At 30.3% G+C, this 18,843-nt stretch overlaps 1 protein-coding gene across 2 annotated transcripts; it reads right to left on the bottom strand.

Annotated features, from left to right (window-relative positions):
* Positions 1-480: 480 nt before the first annotated feature.
* On the bottom strand, positions 481-6,190 carry LOC114382285. 2 transcript variants are annotated; one of them, XM_028341589.1, is made up of 7 exons: positions 6,068-6,190; positions 5,502-5,969; positions 4,140-4,328; positions 3,787-4,026; positions 2,472-2,689; positions 1,592-1,846; positions 481-1,258 (listed from the first exon to the last, which is right to left on the bottom strand). In XM_028341589.1, the coding sequence occupies exons 2-7, from the start codon at positions 5,884-5,886 to the stop codon at positions 1,013-1,015; spliced, it is 1,533 nt and encodes a 510-aa protein (XP_028197390.1). In that variant the 5' UTR covers positions 5,887-5,969; positions 6,068-6,190; the 3' UTR covers positions 481-1,012. The 2 variants fall into 2 exon arrangements, with proteins under 2 accessions (XP_028197390.1, XP_028197391.1); XM_028341590.1 differs by having other exon boundaries at positions 5,502-5,982; positions 6,068-6,105.
* Positions 6,191-18,843: the final 12,653 nt, after the last annotated feature.

Below are 18,843 nucleotides of genomic sequence, written 5' to 3'. Positions count from 1 at the left end.
TGATAAATCATTCTTCAGTTCCAAACCTTTCCAATATTTTGTCATTAATTTCTAAATTTGGACTGAAGTGAAAAATATTATAATTAAGATTAGAACTATGAGTTAGATCTCCTTGACAGCCTTTTAATCTGAAAAAGCATTTTTTGTTTTTATTAACTTTCATTTTTATTTACAAAAATATTAGCTTATTTTCACTGTATTCCTTTTCTTTTTGGTATTGCTTTCTATTTCTTACTTTTAAAGATTCATATAAAAATTATATAAAAAAACTGTTTCTTAAATAAATCATTATAAATAAATAAAAAGTTTTTTTATGATTAAAACTAAAAATAAAACACATGTTCTCAAAATAAAATAAAAAAAGCTTAAAGTGTGATCATATCCGGTATTTTTTTTCACCACAAACAGTATCAATTACACGGCAAGGTCCGAAACAATTTTATCAAAAGCATTTTTTTTAACAAACCCAAATTGACAACCTATATAAACAGGGGCTTATTCATCAACGGTGCTCTCTAATGTAAGGTCTGCGTACACAATAGCCTATGGACCAAACATAATTAAGTCCTGATTGAAATCCTATTTCTTAGCCAAACTACATAGAAAGAAAGAAATAGATGCTTTGACAAGGAAGGACCATTGATTACCAATTTACTGGCTTTAGCTTATTTGTAGGATACAACTAAGGATACATATCTTCGCAAATATGACTGAATCTTATAATAACTATGTAAGTTTTTCAAAAATGATTGCACGTGGAACTGTCTAGAACAAATTAGACAGGGTTTAAGGTAAAATTTGCTAGGGAGAGGAAAGGAAAAACAATGTGTAACATTCGTGCTTTACCTATATCTCCAAAAGCTCTTAACGGTTCAAAATTCAGCCAACTTTAACGACCATTCTCTCTTCTTTCAAGCTCCACCGAGCAGTGGAGCCGCCTGTGGTATTTACATCCAACCTAAGACCGTCGTGCCTATGAGCAGTAACGTGTCATTTCAAACATTAGAAGCTGTTAAACAGGTACTTGTAAAACCTCTTCCTTATCTTCTTCCTCGAATGCAGTTGCAGTTTCCTCTTGTCGTTCAACCGGACCTTGAGGAGTTCCAAAGAGAGTGGTGAAAATCTGCCTATGGCATTGATCACATAAATAGAAATAGGAGAAGTGGCCCTCATTTGGAAGCTTATGGATAACAGCCTCTGGCAAAACCCGCTCTATATATTCCATCATTGATGGTGGGACCACCCTATCATCCAGACCCTGTTAAGTATTGAAAAGGAAAACGTAAGATTTACACTTATACATAATGGAAGTTGAACTTGATTAAAACATGAAGAATCCTTGTACTAATACTAATGATAACATACACAACACCATCTAACATCAAATTGTTGTCTAAATCTTCCTGCCACATATATTTTTATATTTGAAATGAAATGATAATGTCAATTTATTTATTGATTTAGTCTACCTAAGTTATTTAGGCTAAAGTCTACACTAGAGTGTCTTGAACTAGATAGAGGCATATAAATGAATGTTTGTAAGGCCAAGAAATCCTGCTAATTCAAAGAACAATGTATTAAAAGTTCAAACCTGCCATATGTGTTTAAGGCCAAGAAATCCTGCTAATTCACAGTCCGCCTGACTGTACATGGATTTCAACCAAAGAAGTATGCCTCTTGTTTGACACTTCTTTTGCACATGAAGTTCCTTAATGTCAAAACCCCAATTTGATACCTGCAGAACAGCTTCTTCTATAAATGGGCGTATGTTTCCCTGACGAACTGACTCCTCCACATCCCTCTGCCAAAATTCCTCAAATTCTGGTTCTTCAGTCACAAGTTTATCCTGCACATGTGAAGTCAATTATATTAACAATTATGGCAGAGCTAAATGTCTTTTACTCGCAGGCAATTTTGCAAGCTGTTTACCTACCACTGTGTTTGTATTTAGATTTGAAAGTCAGCTTTAATTTTATGTTAAATGTCAATCATAATTAAAAATATTTTCTGTCAGATGTGGCCAAGATGAAGCTATTTCACGCAATATACAATTAGAAGAGCACAATTACTCATTCTCTTCCATGATACAAGATTGAAGCCAACAATATTAAATAAAGTTCTATAGCTTCAATATGTTAGGTAAAGCAATTTCAAGAAAGACAAAATATATTGGATGGCTCCATAGTTTCTTGACTATATATTGACAATTGAAAATCTGACAGAAATCAGTGTGATCCAGCTGGTAAAGCATCAGCTTTGAGTTAACATGATAGCATGGACAGCCAACTAACTGCACAAATTCGAACCAAATGCCAACAATTAACTCCATTTGTTTCAAGCAAACATGAATTGACTCCAGTCATACTATTGCAATACAGAAAAAGCCAGTTCATATTGATGAACAGTGCAACATACTTTGAAAGTAATTATACCTGTTACATAGTTCAATTTACGACTTATGACGCACTCACCTTCTTTCCTGGCGAGACAGATAGCAGCTTATCAATCTCATCATGCTGTTCAGGCAAGAAGCTTTTCCGATAGAAAAAAGAGAGAAGTTTTGGAAATCTACGAGCCAAAGAATACATCATTTTCCTCCTTGGCAGCCACTTCTCCCAAGTTCTTTTCATCTCCTCCTTAGTCATGTGTGGGTCATATGGATTAATCATAGGAGCCAACATTGCTGCACCTGCAATTTGGACAATATAACAACTAACAAGTTACATCAGATTCTGCATTGTGTGATCTCTATTGAGGGTTGGAGGATAGATATACTACAAAAGGGAGCAAACATTTTCAGAAAAATGGTAGGCAACCAAATAGCAAATTGCTTTTATTGGTGTGATCTCTATTGATCTTTTTTTTAAAATTTCTTTCCCATTAACTTGTAAGAATAAGATAGAGTCACACATTAATAACTTCATTGGCATTAGATTTGTATGTGCCCCAAAATTTTAACATTATTATTTTATTATAAGCTTCTCTCGGTCACACATTTAATAGGACTACCACTTGTAGTTTTATAGAGCATCAAATCAAATTTCTGTATGTATTCAAAACAACTGTTTTCATCTATGGATGATATTTTCTATTCTGGGTACAAGTGCAAATCTATAACCACATCTTCTAAACCAAGTTGCAACTTGCAAGAGATTTGCGCCTATACTATGTGCTCTAATCTCTAGTAAAGACCTCAGATTTTTCATTTTCTTTCTTTCATTGGGAAAAACAATTGTTACTCTGTATTCTCTTTAGACACTCAAACAAGTCAGTCATTGTGTTTTAAATCAGGTGATATACCATTTTTTTTAAAAGTGAAATTGATAGCATCAATATGCCCACCCTCTTTGAGTTGTTTTGAACTCAAAGGTCAAACAATCTGTTTACTTAGTACGTACAGTAAAAACTAAGAACTCTGATAATGTGAAGGATTTGGAAGGAAAAGAATTGAAAGGAACTAAGATAACTAAACTGTGGACAAGTCCAGACATATGCCCATTTGTTTCCCTTCTTTCCTATCGCATACCCTCAATCAGTTGAGGCCCTTGTTCAACAACAGCATAAGAATGGAGGTTTCTGTTGTACGCTTAATAATTGACTTCCCTGCCCAATTGGCAATATAATTGAGCGTTGGATTCTACATTCAGATACACCCAATATACAATTACTATGCCAACTGGCCAGGGGTATCAGCAATTAGAGGTCTGATTGAATTCTCAAAGAAGAATTTTTTACAAGCAATATAAAGGTATCTAGAAATTAAAAAGCTTTAAAAAGATGTACAACCTGCAATTTTCTCAGGAATATATCTGAGAGAAGCCCAAGCATGGATGCATCCACTAGAGTGGCACAGTATCCAGAACTTATCAGTAACATTGACGGCATTGACTAGATGCAGCACATCCATAGCTGATGAGTTGAGATTTCTGTTGGGATGAGGATCACTCTCCCCAAAACCAGGAAGATCATATGTGACCAAACGAATGCCGTACTCTTCAAGCAATGATGCTTTGACTCCAGGTAAACCTTCATAAGATGGAATAAGATGGACGGTGAAATCCAGCCTCAAGTTGTGCTCCTCATAAAGATTGTACCCAAGAAGATTATCTTATAATTAAAAATTCCAACTTATATTATACCTGCTAGTCTGGATGAAAGAAAAGAGTGCGGAGCAACAAGTGAAAATCTAGCTGTGTCGGCCAAAACACCTTGCTCATGATAAGCCATGTATCTACCATCTGGAAGTAGCACACGACTAGCACTAGGAGGATGTTGACGCACCTTCACCACAGGGGCCACTGCTTCACGATTGGGATCTACACTTATAGCTGCAAATAACTCATTAAAAAAAAAGTCAATACCAAGCTAATACCATAAGGAAAAAGATCATTAGTAAGCAATAACAAAACTTGTTCCAAAATTTCATAGAACATATGACAGCTCAACAGCTATGGGTGTGTTAGGTTTAGTGTTTGGCCATCCACACTGAGGTTCACCCCTTATAGAAAGTTGTGCCTGCGTATTTGGCAAGTGTTTTCACAAATCAGTTGAACCTAACTTTCATCCAAACTAAGGTTGGAGCAAAGCTACTCCTCTCTTGTTTTTCCATTAAACGTAGAAAGTTCCAAAACATAAATCAAGTTACATTAAACCTACTTTTAACTAAACTTAAGATACCAAACTCCACTTTTTCAACTGTAATCTAAACACACCATGGAATGAAGATATTTTTTAAGAAAATCAATATACCACAAAGAAACGGTCAGAGAATCTATAGGTCCCTTCATTTATAAAAAATCAATCCAAGCAATATATGGTAATAATAAATACATTTAGGCTCTGATTGGATAAAATTCACATAAGAAAACAAAAATTGAGCTTTAAAATCAGCTTATGTACTTACCTTTTATAAAAAACTCTCATTTAACTTCTCCAAAAGTTCAAGTGCATAAGTTGATTTTAACTCATGGAAGACACTCAATTCATTTTAATATCTGACTTCCTTTTCTTATAAGTAAGTAGGAGAAGTTTATCCAAACACTATTTAGTACACTCTAGTCTAGTCTCCTCGATAGCACATACCATCATTAGTTTTTTTTTTTTTAAAAAAAAGAAGTAAAGAATAACAAATAACCAAAATTAAGTGAAATCAACTATGTTTTCCATAAGCATTGGTTAAGGAACTTAAATAAAAATGTATTCATTGGGAGGCAGAAAATTAGGCTGCCCATGATTTTATTTACGCTCTCCTATAATTTACACAATAAATACTTTCTCCTTTCTCCTTTTAGTTCCTTACCCAATGCCGAACACTATTTAACAAGACCCATAAAATAATAACTGTAGGTGATACTCTTTCTAACATACTTTTGAAATTAATTGAAAAACTACAAAATCATTATCGAGGTTAATTAATAAAGAGTGAAGCCTACATAATTATCATGATTTCTAACAAATTTCAGCCAATAATAAATAGTAATAAGTTGTTACCATTTTCTTACCTGCGAGCGCGAGAATGAAAACGAAGAACACAACAGACCAAGCGTGGAAGGGATCGCGATCCTCGGGGAGAAAGTCGTTGAGAAACCTCAACCTCTTCGAAACCTTGGAACAAGGTCCACCGAACTTCCTCACCACATACGAATCCTCGTTGATCAAGTTCTGTCGCAGAATGTCCCTGAACCCTCTCCCAAGCTCCATGAGTATCTCGCACCACGCCATCACGAACCCCAAGGCCTGCTCCTTCAAGCTCTCCCCCGACTCGCTCTGCGGCGCGTGCACCTCAAACGACGTCGGAGGAGAATCTCCACCGTAGCGCACTCCCGAATCCTCTATCAGACTCGCCAGCTCCTCCGTCCACGTGTCCCTCCCTCTCACTTCCGCCATTTTTGCTAATTTCTCAAACTAGTAAGTGACGGTGGTGATGATAAAGATTAAAGAACCACGCGCCACACACCCCTCTTCCTCATCTACAACCAAAACCTTTTCAATATCCAACCAGTATTCAAAAAAAAGGAGAATATTAGTCAAGAAAAAGGCCAAAAAGATGAATACTAGAATTTCTCACTTTTCTGACGCTGCAACTTTTCTTCAACCGAGGGTCATTACAGTGTTTAGTGGATCAGTCCTATTCCTTAAGTTATTCTTTTTTCTTCTTCTTGTTAACAAAAATAGATTTACTTTTTAAGTTCTTTAATCAACATTATTAAAACATTAATTAACAATTGTCTTGTTTTTTAACATAATATTAATGCAAAATAATTAATTTTTATAGAAGATCATAAACATATATAATATAAATATTTTCCTCCAACCATTATTTAAAGATTATAGGAAGTTTATTAAATGAGTTTAGTTTTTGTGCTAAGAAAATTCTTTAGATTCCTTATGTTATTAAAAAGAAAATTAGAATGAAGTTGACGACGAGGATATGGCCACGTCAGGCACGATAGGATTGCACGTGAAACCAACGTCCCACGCATTATTGTTTGCTGAGGCCGTTGAGTGAAAATTACTTGTATTTTGTTTCTTACCAACAGCTGTCGTTTCGCTCCATTATTACATTCTATTATTATGGTTGTTGCCTAGTTCGGACTAAATTTAAAACACTAATTATTTATTTTTAATTTTCTTAAAAATTTAATAAAAATAATTATTTTTAAGATATAAATTTTAAATAATATCAACCAAAATATATTCGATTAAATTTGGATATATAAATTTTTTGTCCAATTCATCGAGATATATATATATATATAAGTTTTATAATAATTATCCTAAAAATTATGTGAATAATAATTTTTAATAAATTTAAAATGAAATTTTTTACATGATACTAAAAATTAAACTCAAGTATATACAGTATTTGTTGATATATCAATATAGTGACCATAACTTGGTCACACAAAATACATATTTACAAAATGGCTTAAATATACTTTTTTTAGAAGGACTTAAATATAATTTTTATTCATTTAATTTACTCATTTTTTTATTTTTGTTTCTATAACTTTTTTAGTCTTTAAAGTTCATTATTTTTTGCATTTATTCCTTGCCGTTAAAAAAATACTATTGAAGATTAATGTGCTTAATAGTTATTGGCTTCAACAAATGTCATGTAAAAAAAAAAAAATTGTAACGAATCTTCTTTCAACTTATTCACATATAGGTGATTGACTTAAAAAAAAACATAGGCGATAATAAATAAATAAAAGTAACTATATATATATATATATATATATATATATATATATATATATATATATATATATATATAGGTGTCTCTTCTTTGTGTTGCTGAACTAAATTTCTTATCCACAATAATTAAGACAGATAGTTTCCAAGGAATTAGTTGGTTCAAAACAGTGTTATAATCACTGGAGGGACTTGATTGATGTAATAGAGTTTTTATTCAACCCTTCTTCATCAAGACTTTCAATGTGGATTGTGGTTTACACTCTCACTAGTATTGCCATTCAGAACTGAAAAATGAAAATTACATTATCTGTTTCAGAAAAAAAATTTAAGTTCCATGTATAACACGTTAAATGCCTTCTGATTCAAGTGCCTGTTTGATCACCTGAGCGTCCTCTAGTTTCTTGGTGTAGTTCAGCACCCATTGATCTAAAGAACGTTAGAAAAAGTAATCAAATGGACCACCTCATTGTATTTATCTTCAAGGACACGTTTGGCACCAGCTAGCTTCATTTGCAACACGTTTTTCACGTCATACCTTGGTCAGCAACGTGCTTCATCTTCTTCCTTCTCTTCTTCCACTTAATTCCTCTCAATTCGCAATCTTTCATTGAATCGCATAGACTTTTCCTCCGCAAAATGTGTTCAACTTTTTCTTTGGAGGACTTCCTAAGCTTCCGGCTATATATGCAATTTTGCATGGTAGTAAACTCATTGGATGGTACAGTTTATTAAGACCTGTGTTCCATTTTGTCGCTTCTTCTTTTGAACATGCATTTAAAAAAGCAGTTTAGAAGGTAGAATAAAAACTCTGCTAACGAAAAAACAATAACAGAAGGTAGATATATTTCTAAATATTGTTTCCACGAGGAAAAACATAATGATAATGTATTTAAGTTTCATTACTTTTAAACATTCATGAACCAATAGTTCATGTATTAGTATTGTTTTCAGTTCATAAATTGATTGGATATTATATTATATATCCTCGCACCTTCCACTCCATTTCACTTTTATTTTATTTTTCTTTTTTCTTTCTTCATTTTTCATATCATTTATTATATTTATTGTTTTCTCTTTTTTTTTCTTATAATTTAATTTTTCATTATATCACACTCTTCCTTCCACTCACACACCTCAAAATTAGGTGTACGATCTAACTTTTTCCTAACTTTTACCCAAGATATGATGTCAAACGAGATTCATTATTGATACGTATTATCTTCAAAAAAAGATAATGGAGGTGAGCTTCAACTTTTTCCTAACTTTTACCCAAGATGTGAAAACTAGATTCGGTGATACGTACGTGCAAGATTTTGGGAAAAGATAATGGAGGTGAGCTTCATAGTTCTAGCCTCACTAAAATGGTCTTAAATTATCAAAAAAAGGGTTCATATAGACTGATAATAGAGACCACATCACGAGAGAGAACTTAATTTTTGGTGTAAACCAAACAAGCTAGCCCTAAAGCTAATGAACAAACCAAAGTTTGAGTTGGAATATGGAACTCGAATATAATTATAAACACATGCCTAATTATGAGATGAAGGAAGAGAAATTATGGTCGTCTTTCAAAAACATCAAAATTAAAAAAAATCTCATAAAACCAAAACAAGAAGCTAACTCATAAAAAAAACAATTGTTTAAACATCAATTTCACTTCCAAAATTGAATTTAGTGTTTTTAGATTACATGTATTTTTTTTATAAAAAAAAAGTTTAATAGACACCCCAAATCCTAATACAACACCTAGAAATGATGTAATAGAAGAAAAAAAATAACAATTATTGATAGTGTTTGAAATAATAGACATGTTGATGTATCATTATTCTTTTTAAAAGATTGATAATATTCACATAATGGTGCCCCTATCTCATTTAACAAAAGTATTTTTTATATACAAAATTTAAATTTAAGATGTTGTTTATAGACAACCAAACATACACTACTTGAATTAATCCATGTTATTTATTAAACACAGGCTTTGTAATTTCTTCCACGTATCAATATAAAAATACAACCCTAAAAATGTTGATCAGGAAAGAAAAAAAGTCATTCACATATAAAGCTGGATTTATGATAAGTTTGGTTGTATAGAAAAAAAATAAAAAATTAAGAAAAAATATTTAAATTAAAGTTATGTGACAGAGATGTGAGATCGATTCACATTAATTTTTTTATAATTTCCCCTTGAATAGTGATATTTTCATGACAAGCAAACCAATATAAACTTTCCTGACTGAAAAACTAGCTTATCTAGTTTCTTTGGCAAGGATACAGTTTTAAATCTAATTCTTTGGCTTCAGCCAAGCATCACAGAAATTAAATCCAGAGTTTCAAAAACACAAAAACCATACTACCACGTATCCAATCTAGGAAAGAATATATTCAAACAGAAACCAAGTCACAATCAATCAGAGAAGAGGGTTCATTGATGTATACCTTTCACATGTGTAATTAAGAACGAAATGACCCACATTCCAAAAGCAGCACCGACATCCCCTAGTTAGACCTCAGAAGCCCCCTGGTGAAGGATGTGGTTGTTGTTGGTCATCACGAACAAAAAAAGGACAGAAAAATGTTAAACGGATCACCCCCAAAAATGGGATGTATGATGGAAACTAAGACGAGAAAAGAAAAATAATAGATGTAACAAATGTTGTGATAAAAATTAAAGAAAGAGAGATGAAAAAGATGAAATGAAAGAGAATAATTAAATAACTCAGAAAAACTTGATGATAGACATTTAAGGAGGAAAAAAAAAGAGGAAGATCCAAATGGCTGAAGGTATGGCTATGTGCAAATGAAGCTAGTTGATGCAAAACTTTGTCCTTGAAGATGAATAGAATGAGAGGATCCAGTTGATTGCTTTTCTAACGTTCTTTACATCAAGGGGTGCTGAACTACACCTAGCAACTAGAGGACGCTCAGTTGATCAAACAGGTAGTTGAATCAGTAAGCATTCAACGTATTTTGAAACTTTCTCAAATTTCAGATTATATATTTTTCATTTTTTTTAGGACCCCAGAAAGAAAACACTAGTGAAGGGTGCATGAATGATTAAAGTCTTGATAAAGTAGAAGAGTTGAACAAGAACTCTATACTACATCAAGTCCCTTCAATGATTATTATAACACCGGTTTGAACAAACTAATTCCTTGGAAACTATATAGGTTACATTATATATGTGGAAGATATAAGAAGTTAAGCTTAGCAAGGGTTATATTCGAGAGTGAAGCAGAATATATATAGTGAAAAGGCATGTATGTCTTAAGACATGGGAAAACAGTCGTTTCTTCTGCAAAATCTTTTCAACGTAGAAGGGCAAATGATGGTTACTATATATACAAACAGAAAGAGTGTGTATGGGAGAATTTCAAGAGGCTCATATCAGAGTGACACCAGACTACTACTTCTCTATGTAAAGTCTAGCTAGATTGAAAGATAGCTTAAGAACCTAGAAATTATTCGGACAAGGAAACTCAACACACAATATGAACCCACAGAAACTCGTATATATAGACAAGATTCAGATATCAGAACACGTGAACAGGAAGACGGGGCTGAATTTTAGTATCAATATCAATATATTATACAAAATAAGTTTTTCTGATTTATTTTATTATCAATATATTATATAATTAAAATCGTTTATTTTAACTATAAATATATGTTTTTTAAATTATTTTTTAATATAACTATATATTTCAAATTTTTATTTTATTTTTTTAAATATAATACTTTGAAAAATACACTCATATTCGTTTATACATGTGGATATTCCTAAATATCTGTTTGACAGATACCTTTCTAGGTATAGGGAAGATTTTCATCTTATAGGCGGGTGTGCCTCGCCTCATTTTTCTTACTCCTTGTGTGAGAATGAGAATTAAGAAATCTCTACAATATTTTTTTTAGTTTTTCATGAATTTGAAGTGGGGAAACTTTGTTTCCCATATTTGGTTTACTTTTTAAAAAAATAATGTTGTTTAATTTTAACTATGTTTCTACAAATTGTTTCTATGGAAATAATGTGAATCTAACTTTTTTGAAATAAAAAAAAGTTTTATTATGATAAAAATATTATATTATTCTTTATTGATCATTTAATTTGCATGAGAATTTGTGCACATTCAACTTAATATTAAACCAAACACACTCTTACAAATATCTATCTTTCATAACACAACTCTATGATAAAATCATAAAAATGGTGCATGATATATGGTCACTACACATTCCAAAATCTAATTCCAGTGTCGACGTTGTTCAAGGGCAAATATCAAAAGCACATTGGTGAAAGGGTAAAAGAATAAACAAATTTGAACCTACATAATTGATAGATTACTTATTATTTTTTTATTACATCAATATTTTTAAATTTGATAAAAAAAATTAAAATATAAATGATAAATAAAAAGAAAATACAATTCATCATTGTTAAACTTTAACACAATTCTTAAAATTTATTGAAAATATAAAATTAGGAGAAAAACCATTAAATATAACATGAGAACCATAAAAATGTTATTTTCAATCAATAAAAAATAACACTTTCAAAAGAGTGTGACACTTTACCAAGAATGTGTTGTTAACATTTTTCTTTTTTTAAGTATACAATGGCTACACTTTCCATCACTAGTGCATTTAATAATAAATTTTATTTTAATTGAACTTAATTGCAATTAATTTATGCTGTTTCTTTCGGCAATGACTTGTCCATCTTGTTTTTATTTTTACGGGAAAAAGAAAAATAATAAATAAATACTTTTAGAAATAAAAATTATGTTATAAATAAAATTTGTAATAAATAAATATATAGTTTTAAACATATAAATTATATTTTAGATTTATGCTAAACAATTTATATTGTAATGCAACATTATTTTTTACTATTGATAATTTTTAATAGGATATTAAAATTCAAATTAGAAATATAAATGAATAAATAAATTAAGGAAATAACAGTGTTGAAAAAATTCTTAAAATTTCCTAATTAAAGAAAGACTCATAAAAATACTATCACTAATGAATAATTTCTAAAAATTAGATTGTTATACCCACCTTTTTCTATCCCTTTTCAAAACAATAGTGTTGCGTGTAATTCTATGTTTCTAACTAAAACAAAAAAAATAATTTATTTATTTATTTATTTATTTATTCAATTGGTCTTTATAGTTTAAAAAAATAGTTCTTATACTTAAAACCATCTCATTTTAGATTAAGTGATATAATTTCTGTAAAAGTTTATATAATTTTAATTCACTGTATTTGTGGCAAAAATAAAAATTAAATCTTCCGTATAATCTATTTTTTGGTTAATAATCTTCTGTGTAATCTTTCCGCTATTTATAATTAGAATGATTGAAGATACTATTAGCATGTCATTGTTACATTCACGGCTAATTACTCACTATGTGTTATTACACTTATTAAATGCACATAATTTTACAAATAAGATTTGTATAACCTGTGTCTTATAAATATTGATTAAGAAAATTAAAATAGAAGTATGTTTATTGAAAGATGACAAATTATGTTGATTAACTAGTGTCTTACATTTTTCTATGATTTAACAATAAAAAATTTCCTTTTATAATTTTTTAACCAATACTTTAAGGCTACTGCTGGTTATCAAGACCCTTAAAATAATATTAATACTAATAATTAACAGTTTTTATGTATATTCCAATTATAATTTAATACTAGTATTTAGTTTTATACGGTGCATCAATGTATATTCCAATTTGCAATATATTTTTTTATTTCAAGTAATTTAGAATAAATCAAATCAATTAGGAAATTTAGTTGAAATATGTAACACCGGACAAATCACATATGAGAGAAATCCAAAATATATGTGAATATAAAATTTTATAGTTAAGATCACATATGGTAGTTCATCATCACTTAAATTCTACCGTTAAAGGTGTTCGGCTTGGAGTGAGTGACATGAAAAATTTTTCAAAAAACTTGTTAGTGTAGACAAAATAAATTAAAAATTTTTATGTTAATTTATAGGGATAATCATTTATCCAAAAAATAATCAAAATATATTGTTGTGGTATTAAAAATGACTATCTAAGGAGCATTCTGATCACCAAAGAAATTACAAGTTACAGTAAATTATTATTGTATAAGATGTCTTAGTATGTGAGCTGTGAAAAAATGGACAATCAAGGTTAAAAAAACAATAATTTGATTGATTAGGTGATTAATTTAGTTATTCACTTACATTTTTTTACTCCCTATTTGATAAATTTTTAAGCATGTACGTGACCTTTAATAAACTACCGTGATTCAATTATTTTAAATTTAAAATATAATAATAATTGTTGAACTTTTTTATTGTTGTTATAATAACTTCTCCAAAGAGTGTGAAGGGCATGAACTTTATCATTTTCTGAAGAATCCGCACATTAATCTTAGCTTAGCTTAGAAATAATTGAAACCTATATTGTGTTTTTCTTTTTGTTGCATTTTGTTTTCAAACCGTTTTTTTCCTTGCATAAACAGCACCATTAGTTTTTTTTCTTTCTGAATTTTATGAAACAAATATTTTATGATTATTAATCCTGATTCTTTTTTTAAAAATATTGCTTTTATTTATTTTATGAATTTACTCACTAAAATAATAAAAAACTATCAATTATTAGTTTTATTTAAGTTGGAAGAGAGATATTACATTGAGATATATAAGTTGATAAAATAAATACGAGAGAGAAGAATATTTTTCTAATAATCATTATTAATTAGTTAATGTAGAATTGATTGGAAGTGGATAGTTAATGACTCAAAACCTGTGCACAGTTGCACAGGTTAAAAAACCCTTACAAATGAGATCATATATATGTATGGCCTTTACTTTCTCTTTTACCTTATTAAGCTAATCTAACAAATTGTGCATTGTTTCAAATGGATTCTTGATATTTGTATTTTGAGGTCCTTTCAATCATTTGCCAAAGGAATTAAATATAGAGTACTATTATGAATATTTACAAGCAATCTCAACAACATTCTATTAGTCATAAACCACTCACGTACTTTTCGATTTTGACTCCCATTGTACTCGTCAACCTGTGAGTCAATGTAGTCTTGACAACAATTGCAAATAAGGAAAAACAATGATCTATGAGCTAGTTGGTACTTGTACTAGTGGTATACATTGACCTATAAGCTAGGTTAGTGTAGTCTTGGTTACAGTGGCTAAAAGTTAATAAAAATTAACAAGATATAGACTTGTAAGTTAATTAGTACAATTTGCGCCTCCATCCACTTGAGACTTAAAGTATGTTTGGATTAACGTGGGTAAGATTGTACATAAGTTTGCCAATAGATTAAGATCCTAGCTTTTTTTACATTGGTCCATTGGATTTCTCTAAGAATTCATACAATAACAATTTAGACTGAGAAACAAACTTGCAATTATGCTCAATAACTATACCAATTTATCATTGATCATGAATATGTCTTACAAGTAAGAAATTGAGCAAAATCAAAAAGCAAATACCTTTCTAAACCATTGATCCAACCAATAGGCATCTAAAACAATAAAAAATATAAATTTGTTTTGCAAAAAGAATTCAACCAACTTTTAAGTGTTTGATTTATCGTTATCACAAGTTCCAATCCAAGACACTCAAAGAGAGAAACATGAGTCTTGATGGATTTGCTCAAACTAACGTTTGAACATTTTTAACACTTAAACAAACACAGTATAACATTTTCAACTCTATAAGTAGACTTCCAAACCAAACCAAAGTTACTTTGCTTTATCATATTAAATCTTATTGTTTAAAAAAAAAACCTACACTCATGCTTTTGGTATGCTAGTCGTGTTGGGTTTATCTTCGATATCTGGTCAGGGGAGATCCGTTGTATTTGTATTTTTCTGTTTGCACAATGCACTACCTGTGCGGTTAATCAATTTATTTGCTGGAATCCAAAAAAAAAAAAAAAAATCTAGAGTGTAGGGTTACCCTTAAAACGTAGAGAATCGAGGACCTGTTGTAGCCAGCAATTACTCCAGCGAGAAAGGATTTAATATCTAGGATTAATTGCATTTTTATCCTGATTTTTTCATTTTTTTTCATTTTACTTCTAATAAATTAATTTGGCACATTTTATTTTAAACTTTTAAGTAACTTTTAAATTTTACTCTTTATTTATCTATCAAAAAGTACAAAAGTTAGGAGTAAAGTTTTAAAAAAAAATAAAAAGTTAAGGATAAAATTAGTATAAAAAATAAAAAAAAGGTGCAAAATTTGTCAAATAAATAAAAAGTTGGGGTAAAAGTGCAATTAGGTTATGAGTATAGTGTAGGCTAGGAGGATAAAATTTAAAAGTTTTTTAAAAGTTGAAAGTAAAATATATAAAACTAATTTGTTAGAGATAAAATTTATCAAAAATTAAAAATTGGAGATAAAAAGTACAATTAAGTCATTTAGGAGAAATATAACTTTTATTGTAATTTTATATTTTATAAGAAAAAAAATTGGAAGTAATTAAAATGATCTTTCTTCATATTTTGTAGGGAATACAATGATTCTTAGAATATGAATTATAAGTATAATTTAACTCTACAAAACTCTTATAAGGGGAGGATTGTTTCCAACTTTTATATACAATTTTGGTCTCATCTCTATTTAACATGAGATCTCTAACATTCCCCTCACAAGTCAGAGTTGATATCTCCATTGTGAGGTTTACTACAAGATTAAACATTTGTAGGTGAACTAATAGTGAGTACCAGGTTCAATAATAATTGCTAAGATTAATGAGCTTTGATACCATATTATAATGTGAGTTATAGGTCTAACTCACATGTAAAACTTATTTTAATGTTAAATTGGTATTTAAATATTATAACTTAAAGATAAAATAATTTCACAAAACTTAACAATGATACATAATTGTCATACTTTTTACATATTTAAAGGCTGAATCATTATTTTATTTTTTTAGACTAAATTGTCAGAATTTTATATATTTAGAGAGCAAAAGCATCATTTATTTCATAGATGTCATAAATTATTTATTATCCCCACTTAATAAAAAATTTGGATCCACCAGTGTCTCTCTCTAAATCGAAGTGTTATATATATATTGTAGTCAACCATATAATAGCTTTTGCTTAACGTAAAAAGCTTTGGAACAAAACATGTTTTATCATCTCAAAATAGTTTTTTTATAGCCAGAAAATATATGAAAGTTCTTATTTAATACTTAATTAATTTTATTTTTATCGGATTGACCTATTTTTAAATAAAGTGATATTTTCTCTAAAAAAATAAAATAATACATCCAATTATAACTTTATATTTAAATTGAAAATCAAATTTTAAATTTCAATTAAAAGACCCAAATGGCAAACTACTTGTATCAATAATTTTGGTTATCTCAAAATAGTTTAAACAAATAAACTGTTTAATAGGTATGATGTGAGACAGCATTTATGTAGAAACCATTTACCTATAAGGTTAAAATGCCAGACCATGGTCCGTGGCTACTTTGAATGTCACAGTAACTGTGGGTTAATTTTCTTTAAATAAATTTGCAGGGCAGCCTCACTGTCGTACTTGACCATGCAGCAGAAAACTGACACTACGTTGTGTCGCTTTCGTTGTAAATACAATATGGCCCTGTTTAGTCGTCTAGTCTTTTTTTTTTGTACAGGATTCTGATTTAGTCCTCAATAGGTAAAAAATGATGTTATGTAACTTTGCGAAAATGTCTTTTAAATTAAATAAAAAATGTAAATATAAAAATGATATTTTTAATTTTATGATAAATTCTTAAAATGTATGTGATATTATAAAAAAAATGTATAAAAATAATAGTAATAATAATTTATCAAAATAGGAGGCTCAAGCTTGCCAGCACCCAGCAGAGACTGATTTCTGTTTCATTTAATTCAAGGACAAATACATAGATCAAGCTACAAGCCAGGAAAAAAATCTATACTTACTACCAAAAGGATTTTTGGTGGCAAATTTAGAGGAATAGGGTAATTTAAAAAAAAAACAGAAATAAGTAGATTTTGAAAATATTACATTGATAAGTCATGTTTTAAAATATTACTTTATATAAAAATATCATGTTTTAAAACACGACTTTAGAACTACAATTTTAAAAAGATATTGAAATTATATTTTAGATTACGACTTCTAACTGTTTATATTTATTTTAATAAAAATATTAAAATTGTATTCATTACTAAAAAAAGTATTTTTTTATGACGTGTGATCTACGACGGTTATTGTAGACCCGATTTAAAAGGTAGTGCGGTGACATTTTTCTAATTATTGTAAAAAAATATATATTTTACGACGTAGATTCTAAGACGGTTATTAAAAACCGCCTTAGAATGTTATATACAATAAAGTTTACGACGGATTTTAGTGAAAAACTGTCGTAATTAAAAAAAGCAAAACGCGTCCTCCCACTTTCTCATTTCGCCAACCCTAGTTCTTGAACCTTCTCATTTCGGGAATCAAGGTCTCCACCTCCTTCTCATTCGTCACCACACTCACCCCCCCTCTTTCCCTCCCTCAAACGCACAGTTTCAAGAATCCAATGGCGCAATCCTATTCGGTCCACTCCTCCAATTCCTTCACGACACCAACTCCTCCTTTTTGATCAACCTCTACCCTTACAATCTTTATCCGCCGTCGTCGTTGCTGGCTATGAGACCGTGTCGATTATTGTGATCGAAACTGGCTGGCCGAGCTCCAGCGCCGCCGCTAACGAGTTCGATGCGAATTTAGGATATGCCGAGATATACCTCAAGGGGCTCGTGAAGCATCTTAAATCTGGAATGGGAATATCGTTGCTCAAAGACGGTGTGACAGAGGTTTTCGTTTACGAGATGTTCGATAAGGAGGAAGGAGCAACAAGGAGGAGTTGAGGGGTTCTCTACCCTAACGAAACTGCAAAGATCCACGGTGTCGATTTCTCATGCTCCTCGGTTGCTTCTGGGAGTCTTCATATCGCGGTGATGATCATCATCTTCTTCTTATCGCTTTTGGTTATTGTGTGAGTGAATTTGTTAATTCTGGTGAGGTTAATTGGTTTTTTTTTCGTAGTTTAGGGTTGGGGATTTGTTGATTAGGGTTGATTTTGTGATGAATGTAGTACTCTGAAATTTGTTGGTGTTCATAGTTTGTAAGAAGATCAATCAATATAGCAACTCGATGTTACTTTGTATGAAGATGCATGGGATCTTTGGTTTTGTTTTGTGATAACATAACAAGACTATATCCCTTATGGAAGTTTTTATTATTCTAATTTGATCTTTCATAACAAACTTATTCTTTTCTTTGATTTTTGAACCACTAGGTGAATTTGTTTGCAAAATTTGAGTTCATTTTAAGTACATGGTGAAGCACACCAAAGATCATCTTTGTTCTAGGAGATGTGGATTTGAAGACATTATTGGCTCTTTTGGATTTCATGGTGTGCTACTCCTGGTTTTGCTAATCCTTTTCCAAAGATTCCTATTTTTTATATTATCTATTCTCACTGAGTCACCTACCGCTATGTAAATCTGTATTATTTACTGCTAATTTATTCCATTATCCTTTACCCATTACTTTTCTACTTTTCTCCTTTTCTTTAGTTTGGGGCTTTTCCTTTAAAATAGGGGAGTAA

Source organism: Glycine soja, chromosome 13 (assembly GCF_004193775.1).
Source record: "Glycine soja cultivar W05 chromosome 13, ASM419377v2, whole genome shotgun sequence".
In the NCBI taxonomy this organism is placed as follows: Eukaryota; Viridiplantae; Streptophyta; class Magnoliopsida; order Fabales; family Fabaceae; genus Glycine; species Glycine soja.
Note: the sequence above shows the minus strand (reverse complement) of the source record. Positions and strands in the feature narration are given on the sequence as shown.